We start from the raw sequence: 22,160 nt of genomic DNA, 5'->3' as shown, positions 1-22,160 counted from the left end.
TTTATGGTAGAGTGGCCAGATGGAAGCCACTCCTCAGTAAAATGAACATTACAGCCCGCTTGGAGTTGCCAAAAGGCACCTAAAGGACTCTCAGACCATTAAAAACAATATTATCTGGTCTGATGAAACCAAGATTGAACTCTTTGGCCTGAATGCCAAGCGTCACGTCGGAAGGAACCCTGGCACCATCCCTACAGTGAAGCATGGTGGTGGCAGTATCATGCTGTGGGGATGTTTTTCAGCGGCAGGGACTGGGAGACTAGTTAGGATTGAGGGAAAGATGAAAGGAAGAAAATACAGAGAGATTCTTGATGAAAACCTGTTCTAGAGTGCTCAGGACCTCAGACAAGGGGGTGAAGGTTCACCTTCCAACAGGACAACGACCCTAAGCACACAGCCAAGACAAGCCAAGACACAGCCCGAGTGGTGCAGCGGTCTTCAAGACGTGTCACCACAGACACCCTGGTTCGAATCCAGGCTGTATCACAACCGGCCGGGTTTGGGAGTCCCTTAGGGTGGCGCACAATTGAACCTAAAAAGAGTTTGAGAGGATCTGCACAGAAGAATTGAAACTCCCCAAATACAGGTGTGCCAAGCTCAAAGTGACATACCCAAGAAGACTCAAGGCTGTAATCGCTGCCAAAGGTGCTTCAACAAAGTATTGAGTAAAGGTTCTGAATACTTATGTAAATGTGATTTTTCAGTTTTTTATATATATTTTTTAAATTAAAGTTGTATCTATTGTTTCCTTTTTTCCACATAGCACATATACACAGTCATAGCACATATACACAGTCATAGCACATATACACAGCATAGCACATATACACAGTCAACTAGTATCATACAGGTCACAATACAGAACTAAATGGGTTCACAAGCATAAGTAATCACCTCCCAGTCTTAGAAACATGACAAATAAAACGCGTCCAGCTTCTAGAATTGTTGTTTCTACCAGTGATACTAGTAAGCATTTGTTCATAAGATGCTACCTCCGACATTGATTCTATTCACTGTTTCAGAGTAGGAGTCGCATGACCCTTCCAAATTCAGAGTATTAATCCAGCTGCTGTAACCACACCAACAGTGATCAGTGCAAATTCCTCCTTTGTTACATCAGGTAACTCTGTTCTTTCGCCCAAGAGACATATTCTAAAATGACGCTGGAAGAAATGGCAGCAGTTTTACGGGTGCCTAACCAATTGTGCTATTATGTGTTTTTTTCTCACGTTATTTGTAACTTATTTTGTACATAATAAAAAATAGCTTCTGGATATCAGGACAGCGATCACTCACCTCGGGTTAAGACAAAGATTTTTTCTTCAACAAGCAGGACTCACAGAATGTACTTCAGACACCCGACCAGGTCAAAATCCCCGTCATTGGCAAGAGAAAGAGACACAGGTACAGAGGAAACAGAGCGGGTTGCCTCGTAAGGATCCGCCGATGGCGAGTGGGAAACCTGCCTTTAACGTCAGTATTACTTGCCAATGTACAATCATTGGATAATAAATTGGACAAGGTACGATCACGAATATCCTACCAACGGGACATAAAAAACTGTAACATCTTGTGTTTCACCGAATCGTGGATGAATGACGACATGGATATTCAGCTTGCGGGATATGCGCTGCACCGGCTAGATAGAACAGCACACTCCGACAAGTGTGTGTGGGGGGGGGGACAGTCTGAGCATATTTGTAAACAACAGCTGATCCAAGAAATCTAAGGAAGTCTCTAGATTTTGCTCGCCTGAAGTAGAGTATCTCATGATAAGCTGTGGACCACACTATTTGCCAAGAGAGTTTTCATCCATATTTTACGTGACTGTTTATTTACCATCACAGACAGATGCTGGCACTAAGACCGCACTCAGGCAGCTGTATAAGGAAATAAGCAAACAGGAACACTGAGCTAAAGGGTAAAGATGCCACGTTCAAGGTGCGGGACTCTAACCCGGAAGCTAATAAGAAATCCTGCTATGCCCTCCAACGAACCATCAAAAAGGGAAAGCGTCAATACAGGACTAAGATTGAATCGCACTATACCAGCTCCGATGCTCGTCTTATGTGGCAGGGTCTGCAAACTGTTACAGACTACTAAGGGAAGCACAGCCGTGAGCTGCCCAGTGACACAAGCCTACCAGGTGAGTTAAATCACTTCTATGCTCGCTTCGATGCCCGCAACACTGAGACATGCATGAGAGCATCAGCTGTTCCGGACGACTGTGTGATCATGCCCTCTGTAGCTGATACTTTAAACAGGTCAACATTCACAAGGCCGCCGGGCCAGACGGATTACCAGGACGTGTACTCTGAGCATGTGCTGACCAACTGGCAGGTGTCTTCACTGACATTTTCAACATGTCCCTGATTGAGTCTGTAATACCAACATGTTTCAAGCAGACCACCATAGTCCCTGTGCCCAAGAACACTAAGATAACCTGCCTAAATGACTACAGACCCGTAGCACTCACGTCCGTAGCCATGAAGTGCTTTGAAAGGCTGGTAATGGCTCACATTAACATCATTATCCCAGAAACCCTAGACCCACTCCAATTTGCATACCGCCCAAACAGATCCACAGATGATGCAATCTCTATTGCACTCCACACTGCCCTTTCCCACCAAAAGGAACATCTACATGAGAATGCTATTTATTGACTACAGCTCAGCGTTCAATACCATAGTTCCCTCACAGCTCATCACTAAGCTAAGGATTCTGGGACTAAACACCTCCCTCTGCAACTGGATCCTGACGGGCCTCCCCCAGGTGGGGAGGTTAGGTAGCAACACATCCGCCACGCTGATCCTCAATACTGGAGCCCCTCGGGGGTGCGTGGTCAGTCCCCTCCTGTACTCCCTGTTCACCCACGACTGCGTGGCCAGGAACAACTCCAACACCATCATTAAGTTTGCAGACAACACAGCAGTGGTAGGCCTGATCACCGACAATGACGAGACAGCCTATAGGGAGGAGGTCAGAGACCTGGCCGGGTGGTGCCAGAATAACAACCTATCCCTCAACGTGACCAAGACAAACGAGATGATTGTGGACTACAGGAAAAGGAGTACAGAGCACACACCCATTCTCATCGACAAGGTTGTAATGGAGCAGGTTGAGAGCTTCAAGTTCTTTGTTGTCCACATCACCAACAAACTAGAATGGTCCAAACACACCAAGACAGTCGTGAAGAGGGCATGACAAAGCCTATTCCCCCTCAGGAAACTAAAAGATTTGGCATGGGTCCTCAGATCCTCAAAAGGTCAACATCGAGAGCATCCTGACTGGTTGCATCACTGCCTGGAACGGCAACTGCTCGGCTTCCGAATGCAAGGCACTACAGAGGGTAGTGCATAAGGCCCAGTACATCACTGAGGCTAAGCTGCCTGCCATCCAGGACCTCTACACCAGGCAGTGTCAGAGGAAGGCCCAAAAAATGGTCAAAAACCCCAGCCACCCCAGCCACCTCAGTCATAGACTGTTCTCTCTGCTACCGCATGGCAAGCGGTACCGGAGCGCCAAGTCTAGGACCAAAAAAATACTCAACAGCTTTAACCCACAAGCCATAAGACTCCTGAACAGGTAATGAAATGGCTACCTGGATTATTTTCATTGTGCCACCCCCCCCAGCCAACCCCTCCTTTACGCTGCTGCTACTCTCTGTTTATCATCTATGCATAGTCACTTTAACTAAACCTACAGTTGAAGTCGGAAGTTTACATACACTGAGCCAAATACATTTAAACTCAGTTTTTCACAATTCCCGACATTTAATCCAAGTTAAAATTCCCTGTTTTAGGTCAGTTAGGATCACCACTTTATTTTAAGAATGTGAAATGTCAGAATAATAGTAGTAGTAGATTTATTTCAGCTTTTATTTCTTTCATCACATTTCCAGTGGGACCGAAGTTATCATACACTCAATTAGTATTTGGTAGCGATGCCGGGAAATTGTTTAACTTGGGTCAAACGTTTCGGGTAGCCTTCCACATGCTTCCCACAATAAGTTGGGTGATTTTTGGCCCATTCCTCTTGACAGAGCTGGTGTAACTGAGTCAGGTTTGTAGGTCTCCTTACTCGCACACGCTTTTTCAGTTCTGCCCACAGATTTTCTATAGGATTGAGGTCAGGGCATTGTGATGGCCACTCCAATACCTTGACTTTGTTGTCCTTAAGCCATTTTGACCCAACTTTGGAAGTATGCCTGAGGTCATTGTCCATTTAGAAGACCCATTTGCGACCAAGCTTTAACTTCCTGACTGATGTCTTGAGATGTTGCTTCAATATATCCACATAATTTTCCATCCTCATGAAGCCATCTATTTTGTGAAGTTGCACCAGTCCCTCCTGTAGAAAAGCACCCCCACAGCATGATGCTGCCACCCCCGTGTTTCACGGTTGGGATGGTGTTCTACAGCTTGCAAGCCTCCCCATTTTTCCTCCAAACATAACAATGGTCATTATGGCCAAACAGTTCTATTTTTGTTTCATCAGACCAGAGGACATTTCTCCAAAAAGTATGATCTTTGACCCCATGTGCAGTTGCAAACCGTAGTTTTATGGCGGTTTTGGAGCAGTGGCTTCTTCCTTGCTTGAGCTGCCTTTCGGGTTATGTCGATATAGGACTCGTTTTACTGTGGATATAGATACTTTTGTACCTGTTTCCACCAGCATTTTCACATGGTCCTTTGTTGTTGTTCTGGTATTGATTTGCACTTTTAGCACCAAAATACATTCATCTCTAGGATGGTATGAAGGCAGAATGACGGCTGCATGGTAACATGGTGTTTATACTTGCGTACTATTGTTTGTACAGATGAACGTGGTACCTTCAGGCGTTTGGAAATTGCTCCCAAGGATGAACCAGACTTGTGGAGATCTACAATTTTTTTCTGAGGTCTTGGCTGATTTCTTTTGATTTTCCCATGATGTCAAGCAAAGAGGCAATGAGTTTGAAGGTAGGCCTTGAAATACATCCACAGGTACACCTCCAATTGACTCAAATTATGTCAATTAGCCTATCAGCTTCTAAAGCCATGACATAATTTTATGGAATTTATCAAGCTGTTTAAAGGCACAGTCAATTTAGTGCATGTAAACTTCTGACCCACTGGAATTGTGATACAGTGAAGTATAAGTGAAATATGCTGTCTGTAAACAATTGTTGGAAAAATGACTTGTGTCATGCACAAAGTAGATGTCCTAACAAGTTTTAATGACTCCAAGTGTATGTAAACTTTCGACTTCAACTCTACATATAGCCTCAATTAGCCCGACTAACCGGTACCTGTATATAGCCTCGCTACTGTTATAGCCTCTCTACTGTATATAGCCCCACTACTGTTATTATTCACTGTCTTTTTACTCCTGTTTTTTATTTCTTTACTCATCTACCGTTCACCTAATACCTATCAATTACTTTAAAACTGCACTGTTGGTTACGGTCTGTAAGTAAGCATTTCACTATAAGGTCTACACCTATTGTATTCGGCGCACGTGACAAATAAACTTTGATTAGATTTCTCTGTGAAACTGGAATTGTAACCCCAACCATTCCTCCAGGTATTTAAAAGCATTATTCCAGAAAGGTAGCACGAATGTAAATGTACATATTGCACAAGATTGTTGTACCTGTATTGCCAGTGGTTTACTTCCGGACACCTTTAATGAGGCTTTGATATCGCTGATTCCTAAAAAGGATAGAGATACTACAGAACCTGGGATTTTTAGAGCTATCAGCCTCTTTGCGATACGCTTAGAGAAGGCACTACCTTAAAATGAAAGGAATACATAGTGACCAAGTAGGATTTATTAAGAACAAGACCTCAACTGATAATACATCTCGTGGTTAAACCTCTCAAATATAGTTCCTATCGCTGCTGGCTCCTTGGATGCTGAGAAGGCATTTGATAGGGTAGAGTGGGCTTTTCTCTTAAAGAACCCTATAAACGCCACCCCTTTCTTTCGCCGCTTTAAGTACCTTTGTCCCGGGCTGTAGATCGTAGGAAGCTGATGAGAACCGTTATCGGGGGCCTATTCTCGCCAGGCATCATGTTCATCATTCCCATTTGCTCAAATAGATCCTAAAGATTTACTGATTTCTTTGGGTTTACGTGTTTACCCATGTTTATCCATGTCTTGGTGGGGGTGTGGCCTTCTGTGAATACCGCGTGTTAGGCTTGAATACATTTTTAGCGTTTTGTCGACATTCCAATAACGCCACTTTAGCGAGATGTTTCAAAATGTAAACTATCTTTATATTAAACTGTACTTCAAATCAATATATTAAGACAAAAATGTAAGTGTATGGGTTGAATTTCAGTATTTGCATGCTGGAATTAGGAGCTCTTTAATGTACTGCCATCTTTTTCGGTGGTCCCACGTGAGACCTCCAGGTATTTAAAAAATTACATTTGCAAACATTTCTAAAAACATGTTTTTGATTTGTCAATATGGGGTATTGCGTGTAGATTGATGAGGGTAATTTTTTATTTTAAAATAAATCTGTAACCTAACAAAACGTGGAAAAAGTAAAGGGGTCTAAATACTTTCCGAAAGGACTGTAAATCACAAGAGCAGGGGCTTCATGCACCGCAAAATTCTGAGGGGACACAAAGTAAGTGAGGATGGCTGTGGGGTGGGCCCTAAATTGGAGAATTTTGACAAGCTTGCTTCTCTAACTTGATTGATAGCCTGAAATGGCTTATTGGTAGATAATTATGAGTTTGGGAGATTAGGAATCCATCTGAACTAGCTAAAGCCAACTTCATACAATTGCTAAATGGCGAGTAGTATTACAGAGAAAAAAATATTATTATTGTTATCATTATTTCGTTTTTTAAGAGGACACCTCTGTATGAGTTTCATTTAGGTTTATTGTCAGTGTGTCAATATCGGAAGAACATTACGTTTAAGAAACATTGATGAACGTCTAATTCTGATATAAAACTGTGAGAGCTTGTAGCTCGGATGACAGTTTAGCAGCTGAACTCCAGTTTAGCGGTACTTCTCCGCAAGGGCCAGAGCCAGTTGTTGCAGGAACTTGTCCACGGACAAATGGATCTCGGGGGTGAATTCGGCGGGGAAATAGGCGGCAACGACCACAATCAGGTTGTGAGCCAGGATCTGCAAAGGAAAAGGGAAATATATTATTTCACCTTTACACAGGTAAAAACATTTTTCTTACCTTGAAGTTAGTTGGATCCACCCTGGCGTGCAGTTCACTGAGCTTGGTCAAGAAACCAAAGAGATCGTCACATTCATCGATTTGATTCATGATGGTGATGCCGTGCTTCTTCACTGGAGCGGAACCGGGGGCCACGGAGCCCACTGGGAGAAGTAGGCCTTGGTCTGGGGGTAGACGACAAGCATCCTGTAGTGGACATTAAAAATTAGGTGAGACAAATTCATTTAAAATAATAATTCACACGGTCAGTATCGTGTCCATATTTTTGCTGAGAAGGCTACGCATTCATAGCTTCCATATAATTGACTGAGGAGTTATGTGTAAATAATTTGAATACATGTTATAGTTTTTAATTTATCATACATCTCATCGGATTTAGGGAGGATCTTGCCCCAGATTCACGTTGGCTTTGTCCTTGGCTGAGAGACTCATAGCTGTCTTGTCCGTTTATCCACTTAAAAAACGATGCTGAGAAAAGAAGGTTGTGAGCGTAGACTTCTCAGAGGCTGTTTTTTATTGAGGCATGAGAGAAGGCACACCCCGCTATAATCTCGGCTCCTCCTCTGATTGGGCATCTTTCCAATACAAGAGTAATGTTTTCTATATGTTGTGGATCTGAGCCAATTCGTATTATTCCCAAAATCTGACATTTGCACATAATCGATTTTGTTTGTAAAAATGCTGTCATAACATTGTATGTATTTATTTCATATAGATTGAATAACAAAGTGTTTTTGAAACACTTAATAACTCAACATTTTCTTTACAGTTAATTTCTTCCAGTGTGAAGTAATTGCTAGCTTGGTAAACTATATTTTCAGAGTTCCTTCCCCAACACTGACAAATAGTTGCAATATGATCGGACTAGCAACCACATCAAGGCGTGTTGGCCTATATCCACTTTTATAAAGATAATATTCCAATTCAATTTTAATTTTACAACGATAAATTAAAAGATCATTTAGGGCTAAATAAGGTTGTATCCTAAGATAATTGGCATTAAAGATCCGAACCTTCATTGGTTTGAGTGGTGTCAGGTATTATTTTGAATTTAACAATATGAATTGTGGTATTAAGTACAACATGTAGTATGTAGAGAACATTTAACAGAAAAAGACTATGTCAATAACTAAAATTTGACAAAAATACCGATGAAGGCTAATCATGACTTGTTTATTCCATCCGTAATAAATGACCAAGCATTATCTTAAAGGTGGGATGAAGTTGGCACAATGCCGATATGTGCCACACTCGAGGACCTTGTCCCCTCAAGATATTCATCCAATAATTTTCTGTGTTCCTTTCAGGGCAGAGATACTGAACATCAATAAATTGGAGGTCCCATGAGACCAAAACCTCAGGGATCTCTTGTAACATTTTGCAAGTACCAACGGAAATCAACAAACAAAGGTCAACATGGTCGACTGGACAGATGCTGAGCGCAGTGCCAACGTAGGCCTGTTGGGAAAGATCAACGTGGATGAGATCGGACCCCAGGCCCTGGCCAGGTACATTCTTATAATATTTATGTAGATATCATTAAATAATAACACGATAATAGGTTACTTAGGCTAATTAGCACTAATTGCGTAGTAGGACATCGCGGTGTTCACCTTTTAGTGCGATACAGACCATATTGATTGTGAAGTATAATTTTAATGGCAGCCTGTTTAATTTATTTTTAGACTTCTGATCGTGTCTCCATGGACTCAGAGGCACTTTAGCACCTTCGGCAACCTATCCACACCCGCTGCCATCATGGGTAACCCCGCCGTGGCCAAGCACGGAAAGACCGTGATGCACGGACTGGACAGAGCTGTGCAGAACCTGGATGACATCAAGAACACCTATACTACACTGAGTGTGATGCACTCCGAGAAACTGCACGTGGATCCCGACAACTTCAAGGTGAGTATTACACTTTAGCACACTGAAACAAAATACAAAAATAAATAGTCTCATGAATTAAATAGCGTTATGAAGCGATGTAAAGCTTATTAAAATATTACATTCTCTATCTGGTTCCTTTACGGTCCCCTCTCCACAGCTCCTCGCCGACTGCATCACCGTGTGCGTGGCCGCCAAGCAGCTCGGTCCCGCCGTTTTCAGTGCTGATACTCAGGAAGCCTTCCAGAAGTGTCGTTGGCTGTCGTTGTGTCCGCTCTTGGCAGACAGTACCACTAAAGTATCAATCGACAGCACCAATATGGAAGAAAGATGACACTCCAACTCCATAGCTACACATTTGAAAAAAATAACATCTATTTGAAAGCGTTTATCTTTTTGAAGTGTTGTTTTTTTATGGAAAACGTTCTCCTGCAATTGTACTGATGGCACATGGTTTCTACACTAAAAATGAGGGAATGTGAATGAAAAAACCTGTTTTGATGATGGTTTTCATGAACATACTTGGTCATAATCTAGAGGCCTATGGGATATTCATTGATGAAATAAGGAAAGAGGATGGCAAATGTGATCTGCATAACCTACCAATAGCAATTAACATACCTTTGTATGCCTCCTTGTCTGTATACCTGCAGACACAAAAGTGATCAGTTCAGTCATCTGCACCCAATACAGCTAGCCAACAACATATTGTTATAGCCTACATATTCTTACCTCTTTATTGATTGATATCCATTGAATTGTGTCCATTTTCTGTATTAGAAGGATTTGCACAAATATGAAAAGAGAGATCATCATAAAACAATATACATTTAGTTCATACAATGGACAAACCTTCTCTTAAATTGAGGAGATCTTTATACTTTTCACTGCTGAGAGTTGTTTGAGGAACCATTAAAAGGGGTTCTTTGAAGAACTTATAGGGGTTCCCCCACAGTTTCAATTTGAAGAAACCATAAAGGGGACTTCAGGAACCTTTTCTTTTTTTGTGTAGTTAGGCCTTTAGAGGGTTCAAATTGGTGATACAGGCCTAAACCTAGGGCTACATATCTTCCAGTTTGAAATCAAAATGCTTTCCTAAAACATGGACAAATATTGGCTAATTTTAAAGTGATATATAGGCCTTACTATATTTAGATATTTATATTCCTTGTTTTTAGATATTTAGATATTGGTTTCCTTACAAAATAATTACTGCAATCCACTGTCAAGAAATGTTTTACCGTTTTTGGACTAAAACCCCATGTAGCCTAAGTCAAACTTTTAAGTACATTTTTAAAGGTCATACCAAAATCATCAAAATAATTGTAGTGCAATGAAAAACATGATTTCCCTGTGTTTTATATATTTCCACACTATGAGGTTGAAATAATAATGTGAAATTGTGAAAATGATGATAATGCCCTTTTAGTGTAAGAGTGGTTTGAAAAGACTGCCTGAAATTCCTGCCTGTTTTCATGGGATGGAGTTTTGCAAATAAAAGCTAGTTTTATGTTTTCCCCTCTCCACTCAGACCACTCTCACAGTCCAAGCAACATTCCTACTTGAGAAATTGCTTTTGGCTAAGAAGCTTTTTTTGGGATAGGCTACCTAATTGTTATTCAGAAATGATTTGATGTTGAGATAAAAACGGCTGCATTGGACCTTTAAACACATTAATTGAGTAACAGGGGGCCATGCCTGTTTTGCTTGTAATTTTATGCATTAATCCGTGTCACATAAAAAAAAAATATCAATGTGTTAATAAAGCCGCATACAAACATTATCTCTTTTTTGCTTTCTTGAGTAAGGCAGCTCCAAAATGCAGGTGTTTCAGCCTAGCTCAGTGCTTTCTGTGGTGGTGGGTCTAGCCAACAGAACACACAGAGCGTTGCGCCTAATTGGCTCAGTTTTCTGTCATGATTGGTTCGGTTTTCTGTCACTCATGGGACAGTACGTCATCCCTAATTCTAAGGTTAGAGCTCGAAAATTTAGCCTCTTGGATTCTGCCATAGAGTTATATATAAGAAGTGCCCATTCAAGAAGGCTCAAGGTCTTTGGCCACAGACAGAATTACATCAAATCAAGTTATATCTACAGTAGCTTTGATTGGACCACATCTTACTTAGACATTCTTAGCTAGCAGTCATCATCAATTGTCATCAACTCGACAATCTACTGGAAAATCCTTTTTAATCCTTGTCATATGAAGAGAAATAATGAAGAGAAATTATAGATAAAACGTATCGGCCAATGTACATAAAGATTACACTGTCACGCCCTGATCTATTTCACCTGTTTTGTGATTGTCTCTCTGTTTTGTGATTGCCTCTGTGGTTATAATAAACATTGTTACTTCACACAGTCTGCACATGGGTCTTATCTTGGTACCTGATATACACAAGTTGGAAATCGCAAATTCAACAACAAGTCGTTTGGAAGGAGTCAGTGGCTAACTGAAAGCGTTGCAAATAGACCACTAATATTAGCCTGATATTCAATGGAGTGGCTGTTTTTCCCCCCGAGTTCACACCATAAATCCAGAAAATGCCAGACTTTGATGACAACATTTGCCAACAAAGGACCACTGCGCCACCTTCACAAGGTGATTCCAAAAATGTATTGTATGCTGCTTCATAGATGATGTAATATGCCGGGGAGAAATGTTACTGTAGCTAAGACAGTAATACTAAGTGTATGTTGTGTAGTAAGCCGTTAGTAGCCCATGTGCCTCACCCTAATAATGTGGTCTATTTTCTCCAAAGCGGGATTGTTAAAACATCGTTCGTGACGGGGTGTGTGTTGTTTGGCTGCTTTTTTTTGTACAGCTTTAACAGTGCTTTGCACGTGCAAATTCAGCACACAACATTATATAATATAATTGTGTTCTTTGACGTGTCAAATTCAAAGCTTATTTAATGCGTCAAACAGTGTTATATGACGTGTCTTGTTTGACAGGTAAAGACCCAAACGGCGTTCAATGTGCCTCACGCTAATAATTTGGTCTATTTTCACCTGTTAATTCCGCCGATTGTTCTAATTTGGTGGTTATAGCCTATAAAACAGGTTATAGCCTGTTTGTACATCTCAAATGTTAGTGGAAACCCCCCATATGTTTGGCCATGTCGGCACCTGACCTGCGCGTAAAACCAAGCCTGCGCGCAAAACCATTCAGGAACACGAGCGTGCAACAAAAGCCTTCTAGTTGGACAACTAGACTAAAACTCGTAAAAATTCATAAAACAATACACGTTTGTACGAAATAGTAAAACCATTTAACTTACAGACATTTAGGTTCAGAGATGCGCAAATATACTTTATTACAACAAAAAACCAATCCTAAATATTAATGTATCAAATTAAACTACAAAATGCCACGGTGCCGAAAGGTGTTTTGTTTGAGAGAAAGTCGAGACACGGAACTTCATGAATGAGAGTGAGTGTATAGTGTGGTATATACAGTATAACACAACGTGTTCGTTTTTCAAAGTCGATTGCACTTCCCCCACCAAATTCACTGCATTGGAAATACAAAATAGCCCATTCTATGAAGTATCTTGTTGCAAATTACATGGTCATTTTTATCGTTTTTAAAAGTTATTAAACTATTTACAATTAATTTAGAAATAAAATACATATTTGTTCTTCTCTGAATAGGTTTTCATTGTGCCTCTACCGTCTTCATATAACCCATTCAGTTTACCAACCCATCTGTAACTACTCCATATTCATCAAATATTAAATGATGTCAGCAAAATGCATGTTACACGTATTAGATAGGCTATCCAAAGTTATGGAGAATAACATAGTGAGATAGTGGATGGTGGACCTAAAGCACCATTTAGTACTTAATCCCTTCCTTTCTTCATTCAATGTATTCAATCTAGATGTGACAGTGATGAAATTCAAATATGACTTTGATGGTGAACTGTGGTGGAATAAGGACACAACAGAGGACGTAACTTCATTCATTGCCTGTTTATTGTATTGTAATAACAGCAGAGCAGGAACTGGAGTCCAATGATGGACTTTCATGATGGTCTTATCTGTATTTGTCAGCCAGGGCAGCGGACAAGGCTGCAAGGAATTTATCCACAGCAATGTGCACTTCGGGAGTGAATTCAGAAGGGAAGTGAATAGCCAGGGTCACAAGGATGTTGTGGGACAGGATCTGAAAAGTATATTTTAAAAGTTAATATTGAAGGATTAAGCTATAGCAACAGACAGAGTGATCAATATACAGACAATAGGTTATCTGTGGGCAAACCTTGAAGTTTCCAGGGTCAACGCGCAGGTTGAAGGCGTGCCGATCGCTGAGAGCACTCATTCCCCCCACGAGGTCGTCCATCAGTCCGACTGCTTTACCAATTGCACCCATGATGATGCCTCCATGGTTCTTGACTGGCCCAGAGCCGGGGCTCAGGTCAGCCCAGTGGGAGAAGTAGGTCTTAGTCTGGGGGTAAGCAGTCAGCATCCTGCAAAGGAAGGTACAGAATAGTTCGATTCATATTGGAGTTTTTGTTAGATGCTGAACTTTTAAGCATTACGAGTATCATATTTCTCCCATCGTCTGTGTCTACAACGTAATGAAATGAGTTTACTTATTGTATGTTAAAATGCTTATTCGGGGTAGGCACATAGGCCGCTGTCATCAGTTTAAACACTCTCATTCTCATCATTCGTTCATTAAGAAGGCTTACCTCCCAAACGCCTCAGCGCCGACGACATCTGCCTTTCCACTAATCTTGCCCCAGAAGGCCTTGACCACAGATTTGTCCTTTACTGTCAGACTCATTTTGCTCCTTTTCGATTGGCCTGTATTAAATATACAAGAAATTATCTGAAGATGACTGCCTACACAACTAGGTCCCTTTATATCACAGTAGAGCGGTAGACACGCCCAGCTACTAGGGTACACTCCCCCTACACTGCAACCATCTTGGTCAAAATCCAAGAGTAAGAAACGTTCTTGGCTTTTATAAAATATTAAGTTAGCGTTTTATATTAAAAACTTAAATAAGATGTCAGAGGGCTATGTTTCTAATAATATCCATCATTAATATGGTTCCTTTATGCGCAATGCATATACATTAATTGTAGGCCTACCAGATGCAACAATTTTACAGTTTGATTGATAAAGATTATTATTTATTTTGTTGCATAAAACGAATTATTTCAGTGTAATTAAGCATATGTTTCCAGTAGGTTAATTCTAAAGTTCCAGCTGCTTTTGCCAAAATAAACAAATATTTAATTTATAGTTAATTGGCAAAATTGTATTTTATATCCTAAATAACGTTAAATAATGAAAGAGTAGGAACAGTTATTTTGGCGTTTATGAAATATTAAATAAGATGTCATAGTGCTATAGTGCTATGTTTCTAATAATATCAAACTTTTTGTTTATTTTTGTATTCTACAATTTAATCTTCTGAATGTACTGTAACATAATGCATTTAAATCAAATGCACCAGATGAAACAGATGTCAACCATTTTACAATTTGTTTGATAAAGATAATTATTGCTATTATTTTATTTTTTCGTTGCATAAACGACATCTTTCAGAGTAGCCTAACAGAGCATATATTTCCAATAGGTTAATTCAAAAGATGCAGCTTTTTTTGCCAACATAACCAAATATTTCATTCACAGTTCATTTGCTATTTGAAATTGTATAGACCTAGATTATGACGCAAATTTCGTTCTATCCTACATAATGTTAAATCATTAAAGGTAGGCTCTATATTTGATTGTAGAGTGCTATAATATATATTACATTGGTAAATTAAATTGCGAAAATCAAATCCACCTTCAAAGACCTGCATTCAATTCGAAAATATTTATTCAAAGTGACGTGTTTCACATTTGTATTTTTTATTTAACTAGGCAAGTCAGTTAAGAACACATTCTTATTTACAATGACGGCCTAATATGTATCTATGATATGCTACTCTGGGGTTCAATGGAAGTTGGACATGATTCCCAATTATAAGGTTGATTGGACTTCGAATGATGATCGACAAAAAAAGTCAGAGGAAGAAAGAGGTCATGCAAGGACATGGGTACACACCTATCTACAAATAATACAGGACATTTCTGCTTATCATATTTAATGTCTTGAAATTAATCACTTAAAATGGGCGGGACCGGTCTGAAATACCCCGATTAAAAAAATGGAAGGCGTCATTTTGTTGTAGATAAGAAACTGTGCCAAATTATAGCCCGGAATTATGTTGAATTATCACATTTTCCAAATTCATAAAAATGTTTAGTGGTTGCATCTCTTTCTATTTTTTTATTAGAATAGCCTTATACTCTGCAATGAAGGACGTATAATCTTCGGAAGAGTTTTGCCATAACCTTGCTTTTATTCTTGCATCAGAGGAATAAATTAAAACTGATAACTATGCTGTTATCATGCGAATTTTGAAACGTTGGTAATCTAGATAACTGTATAGGCCTATTTACATAAACTTCCATCTTTTAGGATCTAATCTACAGACTTGATTCTGTAACAGCTAATAAATTAACATTTACTGTTGTTTTTAACAGATAAATTATTGGAATTGATGTTGGAATTGATGAAGCGCTCACTTGGCCAATACTGATCTTTGCCAGAGCCAATCATATGCGCCGCCTCCAGTGGGCGGAGAGCACTCATAAATATAAATTGCATGCAGTGTCTCCCTACACAAGACATTAATTTGTTTAATCTTGTTGCAAAACCGGAAAACAAACACTGACAACATGGTTGAATGGACAGACGCAGAGAAGAGCACCATCAGTGCTGTCTGGGGCAGAGTAGATATCAATGAGGTCGGACCACTGGCTCTGGGAAGGTAGGTCATGGCTTCAGCCTCATTCAAATATATCTATCATCTAATATAGTTTATAGTGGAGATGATCATTAGTAATTATAACACTATTATACGTGTCCTGTTATCTTATCATTACTATTAATATTGAGTTGATATTGTTAAATTTGAATGGAGCATGTTAGAGTATTAATTAGGCATATAATTGAAATACATTTGAAAATAATTAATATATTTCGGTGTTCTTGCAATGACAGAGTCCTGATCGTCTACCCCTGGACTCAGCGTTATTTCGGCTCTTTCGGAGATGTGTCCACTCCCGCAGCAATCATGGGCAACCCCAAAGTTGCTGCTCACGGCAAGGTCGTGTGTGGGGCTCTGGATAACGCTGTGAAGAACATGGGCAACATCTTGGCCACATACAAGTCACTGAGCGAGACCCACGCTAACAAACTCTTCGTCGACCCTGACAATTTCAGGGTATGCCTTCTGTCTTGAGAAATAGGCTTATATTTTAGGCTTTACTGATGTAAGCCTAGACACATAACAATCAGAGCAACACGTCTAATTCTAAAGGTAAAAGAAAACCGTCAGTCTTATTTAACATAGTCCTCCTTTGTCTTTTGTCCACAGGTGTTGGCTGACGTCCTCACAATTGTCATTGCCGCCAAGTTCGGAGCCTCTTTCACTCCTGAAATTCAGGCAACCTGGCAGAAGTTCATGAAAGTGGTTGTCGCAGCCATGGGCAGTCGGTACTTCTAAATGCACCCCAGACAAGTGATTAAGTTATGACATCCCTGCCTCAGTAAAAATAAAGACATTGAAACAAACTATTGTAGTTGTATTTATTAAACGTATTTTTTTTTTTTTGGAGGGGGGGGGGCAGGTTCAGTTCCACGACAAAATTCTTAACATCAATAGACCACTAACAGAGCAGCCAAAGTGCATGGTTAGATGCTTTTTTTTGCCCTTCTGCATCACTTCATTAACAGAAGATATCTGCTAAACATAGAATCAAGATGTCTATCCTGTCGGTGACTGCGGATAACAACCGAACGAAGCTGACTACAAACACAAAGTTGCCGAAGTATCTGCAATTCTTACAAACAAGTGAAGGATAAAATGATGCTTCAAATGAAAACCAAGATGGCTGTATTACAACTACCTACATACATGCGCATATAAAGGCTTTTCAATCATACTGAACTCAATTTCATATTCAATCAATTGAGTTATTTTGCCACTAGGATACTGTGTACTTTTTGCAATGATGTGCTCGATCTGTGATTTAGTCCATTATTGCGTAAAGCATAATAACCCGTCAATAGCCTATTTGCAGCCATAGTCAAAGTGATTGCATACGCAGGTTAACACCTGTAGTCAAGTATGTGTTTTGGTCAAAAAAGCAGTCAAATCCTATTAATTTAAAATCATGAATGAGCTCTCGATCATTGTCGTTTAAAAAAACAGGTTAATTATCACTAAAGCAACAACATGGTATTAACGTTGTTGTTTTATAGGCTGCTACAACATAGGCCCATTGGATCACCAACAAGCTATCGAGATCTGCCTAGCAAACGTAGTCTTCTCCCACTGATAATGAATTGCCTTCCATTCTGAAATGTAAAATGTTACACTGCGTTGTCATCTTACACCTTGAAGACGTCAAACATCCTATTCTCATGTTAAACAAGGTTGTTTGAGTCCTGATTCTTTCAAATATTGAATACAATTATAGAAAGATGTGTGCTATAGGCTGTAATCTGAGTCTGACCCAAGATAGCAAATAAGGTTGTTATGCTGCAGTCAACTGGGGGGGAAAGTTCCCAAGATGGTCCCATTTCACTATAGTTCCATAAATGACATTGTGTGGTTGTGTGGCAAGTTACAGCAGGGAAATCAATCATGCTATTCTGCGTGTAGGCTATATGACAACACAGAGTCATGTCTGGCCACAACATACAGCTAGTTCGGAAAGTATTCAGACCCCTTGACTTTTTCCACATTTTGCGACATTACAGACATATTCTAAAATTGATGAGGAAAAAAAATGTAATCAATCTACACACAGTACCCCATAATGACAAAACAAAAAGTTATTTTTAATGTTTGCAAATGTAACATTTACATAAGTATTCATATCCTTAGCTATGAGACTCCAAATTGAGCTCAGGTGGATCCTGTTTCCATTACCTGTGGTAAATTCAATAGATTAGACATTTGAAAAGGCACACATTTGTCTATATAAGGTCCCACAGATGACAATGCATGTCAGAGCAAAAACCAAGCCATAAGGTCAAAGGAATTGTCCGTAGAGCTCCGAGACAGGATTGTGTCGAGGCACATACTTCAGAACCTGTGAAAACAAATAACGGTAATATTTAACCGAGCACCTCACAATCAACAACTAATCCCGCACAAACTTAGGCAGGCAACAGGTTACAATTATACACACAGAAATTAACGCAAATGAAACCAGGTGTGAAAAAGAACCAAAGACAAAACAAACAGAAAAGGAAAAATGGATCGGTGATGGCTAGTATACCGGCGCCGCCGACCGCCGCCCGAACAGCAAGAGGAGCTACCTTCGGTAGAAGTCGTGACACCAAGAACCCGATGGTCACTTTGACAGAGCTCCAGAGTTTTTCTGTGGAGATGGGAGAACCTTCCAGAAGGACAACCATCTCTGCAGCACTCAGTAAAGGGTCAGTAAAGGGTCTAAATACTCATGTAAATGTGATATTCATTTTTTTTGTTATTAAAGTTGTATTTATTAAACACAAAAATAAACACTGTACCGCATAAAAACATTGAGCATGACATCAAGACATATCCTCCAACATAGCACATATACACAGTCAAATAGTATCTCTGTTATGATCGTCGTTGGAATGAGACCAAGGTGCAGTGTGGTAAGCGTACATCTTTCTTTATTGATGAACACCAAAAAACACCAAAATATAAATGAACGTAACGTTCTGCAGGCGACATAGTAAAAACTATGCAAAAACAAGATCCCACAATCTGAGGTGAGAAAAAGGGCTGCCTAAGTATGATCCCCAATCAGAGACAACGATAAACAGCTGCCTCTGATTGGGAACCATACTAGGCCAACAAAGAAATAGAAACACAAATATGCCTACCCAAGTCACACCCTGACCTAACCAAATAGAGAATAAACATGGCTCTCTAAGGTCAGGGCGTGACAATCTCACAGGTTACAATACAGAACTAAATGGGTTCACAAGCATAAGTAATCACCTCACAGTCTTAGAAACATGACAAATAAAACGCGTCCAGCTTCTAGAATTTTCATTTCTACCAGTGATACTAGCAAGCATAAGATGCTACCTCCAACACTGATTCTATCCACTGTTTCAGAGTAGGAGTCACATGACCCTTCCAAATTCTAAGTATTACTCTAGCTGCTGTAACCACACCAGCAGTGATCAGTGCAAATTCCTAATTTGTTACGTTAGGTAACTCTGTTCTATCGCCTAAGAGACATATTCTTGGTGAAACTGGAGTTGTTAAGCCTCAACACTCCACCAGATATTTCAAAACATCCTTCCAGACAGGTAGCACTTGCAACCTTCTGGTTATTCGTCCAACGCTCTAACCACTAGGCTGCCGCCTCATATCAATATGTAACTCTACTACAGCACAATCTGTGAGGGCAATGGGCCCAATCTTGCAATCAATCACATTAGTAACCATTAAATTAGATATCAAGAATAAATCTATTCTGGAATGTGTTTTATGACAGTGGGAGAAAACAGTATGTTCTCTATCATTAGGATGGTCTTAATATCCATATTTTCTGCAAGGCCCATATATTCTGCTAGTATACAGTGGGGAGAACAAGTATTTGATACACTGCCGATTTTGCCGATTTTCCTACTTACAAAGCATGTAGAGGTCTGTAATTTTTATCATAGGAACACTTCAACTGTGAGAGACGGAATCTAAAACAAAAATCCAGAAAATCACATTGTATGATTTTTTAAGTACTTAATTAGCATTTGATTGCATGACATAAGTATTTGATACATCAGAAAAGCAGAACTTAATATTTGGTACAGAAACCTTTGTTTCCTATTTTACCGTCTCGTCTTTATCTAGGCTAAACACGTTGCTCTAGCAAGAATCTCTCTGCCTCCACGTTGTCCTTCAAAATAATTTTCTTTCCCTTTCAAGAAAATAGCAGGGGCGCTAGGAATGACAGTGTGTGCCGGACCTTGTGCTCGTGTAGTAGTTTCTTCGCCATTGCAAACTTCTTCCTCTTCATTGCCAGTTCCTTGAACAAGTCTGGGGGAAAGAGACAGCCGGTGGCCTTCCCACTGAATGCCACCCCTTTCTTTCGCCGATTTAAGTACCTTTGTCCCGGGCTATAGATCGTAGGAAGCGGAGGAGAACTGTTCTCGGGGGCCTATTCTCGTCAGGCATCGTTAAACTGTGACGTGTTCGTTAAATTTCGAATTCGTTCCTGTCATCAAATCCGAATCCTTCTGCGATGTTTTTCTGCACACACGAGATTAGTCCACAGCGAGCCTCACTCCCCTCTTTCAGATGAACCAATCTCACCGTATTTTAATTTGATTTATTTCACCTTTATTTAACCAGGTAGGCAAGTTGAGAACAAGTTCTCATTTACAACTGCGACCTGGCCAAGATAAGGCAAAGCAATTTGACACATACAACAACACAGAGTTACAAATGCAGTAAACAAACATACAGTCAACAATACAGTAGAAAAACAAGTCTATATACAATGTGTGCAAATGAGGTGAGATAATGGAGGTAAGGCAATAAATAGGCCATGGTGGTGAAGTAAATACAATATAGCAATTAAACACTGGAATAGTAGATGTGCAGTAGCTGAACGTGCAAAGTAGAAATACTGGGGTGCAAAGGAGCAAGATAAATCCATACAGTAGGGGATGAGGTAGTTGTTTGGGCTACTAACAGATGGGCTATGTACAGGTGCAGTGATATTTGAGCTGCTCTTACAGCTGGTGCTTAAAGCTAGTGAGGGAGATGTGTCTCCAGTTTCAGTGATTTTTGTAGTTAGTTCCAGTCATTGGCAGCAGAGAACTGGAAGGAGAGGCGGCCAAAGGAGGAATTGGCTTTGGGGGTGACCAGTGAGATATACCTGCTGGAGCACGTGCTACAGGTGGGTGCTGCTATGGTGATCAGCGAGCTGAGATAAGGCGGGCTTTACCTAGCAGGGTCTTTAGATGACCTGGAGACAGTGAGTTTGGCGATGAGTATGAAGCAAGGGCCAGCCAACGAGAAAGTACAGGTCGCAGTGGTGAGTAGTATATGGGGCTTTGGTGACAAAACGGATGGCACTGTGATAGACTGCATCCAATTTTCTGAGTAGAGTGTTGGAGGCTAATTTGTAAACGACATCGCCGAAGTCAAAGATCGGTTAGATGGCCAGTTTTACGAGGGTATGTTTGGCAGCATGAGTGAAGAATGCTTTGTTGCGAAGTAGGAAGCCATTTCTAGATTTAATTTTGGATTGGAGATGTTTGATGTGAGTCTCGAAGGAGAGTTTTGAAGAGCATGCATTTAGTTTTACTTGTATTTAAGAGCAGTTGGAGGCCGTGGAATGAGAGTTGTATGGCATTGAAGCTTGTCTGGAGGTTAGTTAACACAGTGTCCAAAGAAGAGCCAGAAGTATACAGAATGATGTCATCTGCATAGAGAGGTGAGAGACTCACCAGCAGCAAGAGCGACATCATTGATGTATACAGAGAAGAGAGTCGGCCCAAGAATTGCACCCTGTGGCAAACCCATAGAGACTGCCAGAGGCGTGGACAACAGGCCCTCCAATTTGACACACTGAACTCTATCAGAGAAGTAGTTGGTGAACCAGGCGATGCAATCATTTGAGAAACCAAGGCTGTTGAGTCTGCCGATAAGGATTTTTATTTTTAATTTTTATTTCATCTTTATTTAACCAGGTAGGCTAGTTGATAACAAGTTCTCATTTGCAACTGCGACCTGGCCAAGATAAAGCGTAGCAATTCGACACATACAACAACACAGAGTTACACATGGAATAAACAAAACATACAGTCAATAATACAGTAGAACAAAATAAAACAAAAAGTCTATATACAGTGAGTGCAAACGAGGTAAGTTAAGGAAATAAATAGGCCATGGTGGCGAAGTAATTACAATATAGCAATTAAACACTGGAATGGTAGATCGGCAGAAGATGAATGTGCAGGTAGAGATACTGGGGTGCAAAGGAGCAAAATAA

The 22,160-nt window shown here is 40.2% G+C and overlaps 2 protein-coding genes and 2 pseudogenes across 2 annotated transcripts; 2 read left to right on the top strand and 2 right to left on the bottom strand.

Moving 5' to 3' along the window:
* Positions 1-6,529: 6,529 nt before the first annotated feature.
* On the bottom strand, positions 6,530-7,621 carry LOC112258712 (annotated as a pseudogene).
* Positions 7,622-8,590: 969 nt separating this feature from the next.
* Positions 8,591-9,388, top strand: LOC112258699 (annotated as a pseudogene).
* Positions 9,389-13,036: 3,648 nt separating this feature from the next.
* Positions 13,037-13,923, bottom strand: LOC112258697 (hemoglobin subunit alpha-1). Its single transcript, XM_042327462.1, has 3 exons — positions 13,774-13,923; positions 13,341-13,548; positions 13,037-13,244 (listed from the first exon to the last, which is right to left on the bottom strand). The coding sequence occupies exons 1-3, from the start codon at positions 13,866-13,868 to the stop codon at positions 13,116-13,118; spliced, it is 432 nt and encodes a 143-aa protein (XP_042183396.1). The 5' UTR covers positions 13,869-13,923; the 3' UTR covers positions 13,037-13,115.
* A 1,829-nt stretch (positions 13,924-15,752) lies between these two features.
* On the top strand, positions 15,753-16,719 carry LOC112258702 (hemoglobin subunit beta-1). The gene is made up of 3 exons (XM_024433228.2): positions 15,753-15,913; positions 16,147-16,369; positions 16,523-16,719. The coding sequence occupies exons 1-3, from the start codon at positions 15,822-15,824 to the stop codon at positions 16,649-16,651; spliced, it is 444 nt and encodes a 147-aa protein (XP_024288996.2). The 5' UTR covers positions 15,753-15,821; the 3' UTR covers positions 16,652-16,719.
* The last annotated feature ends 5,441 nt before the right edge of the window (positions 16,720-22,160 follow it).

Source organism: Oncorhynchus tshawytscha, linkage group LG09, assembly GCF_018296145.1.
Source record: "Oncorhynchus tshawytscha isolate Ot180627B linkage group LG09, Otsh_v2.0, whole genome shotgun sequence".
NCBI classification, from domain to species: domain Eukaryota; kingdom Metazoa; phylum Chordata; class Actinopteri; order Salmoniformes; family Salmonidae; genus Oncorhynchus; species Oncorhynchus tshawytscha.
Note: the sequence above shows the minus strand (reverse complement) of the source record. Positions and strands in the feature narration are given on the sequence as shown.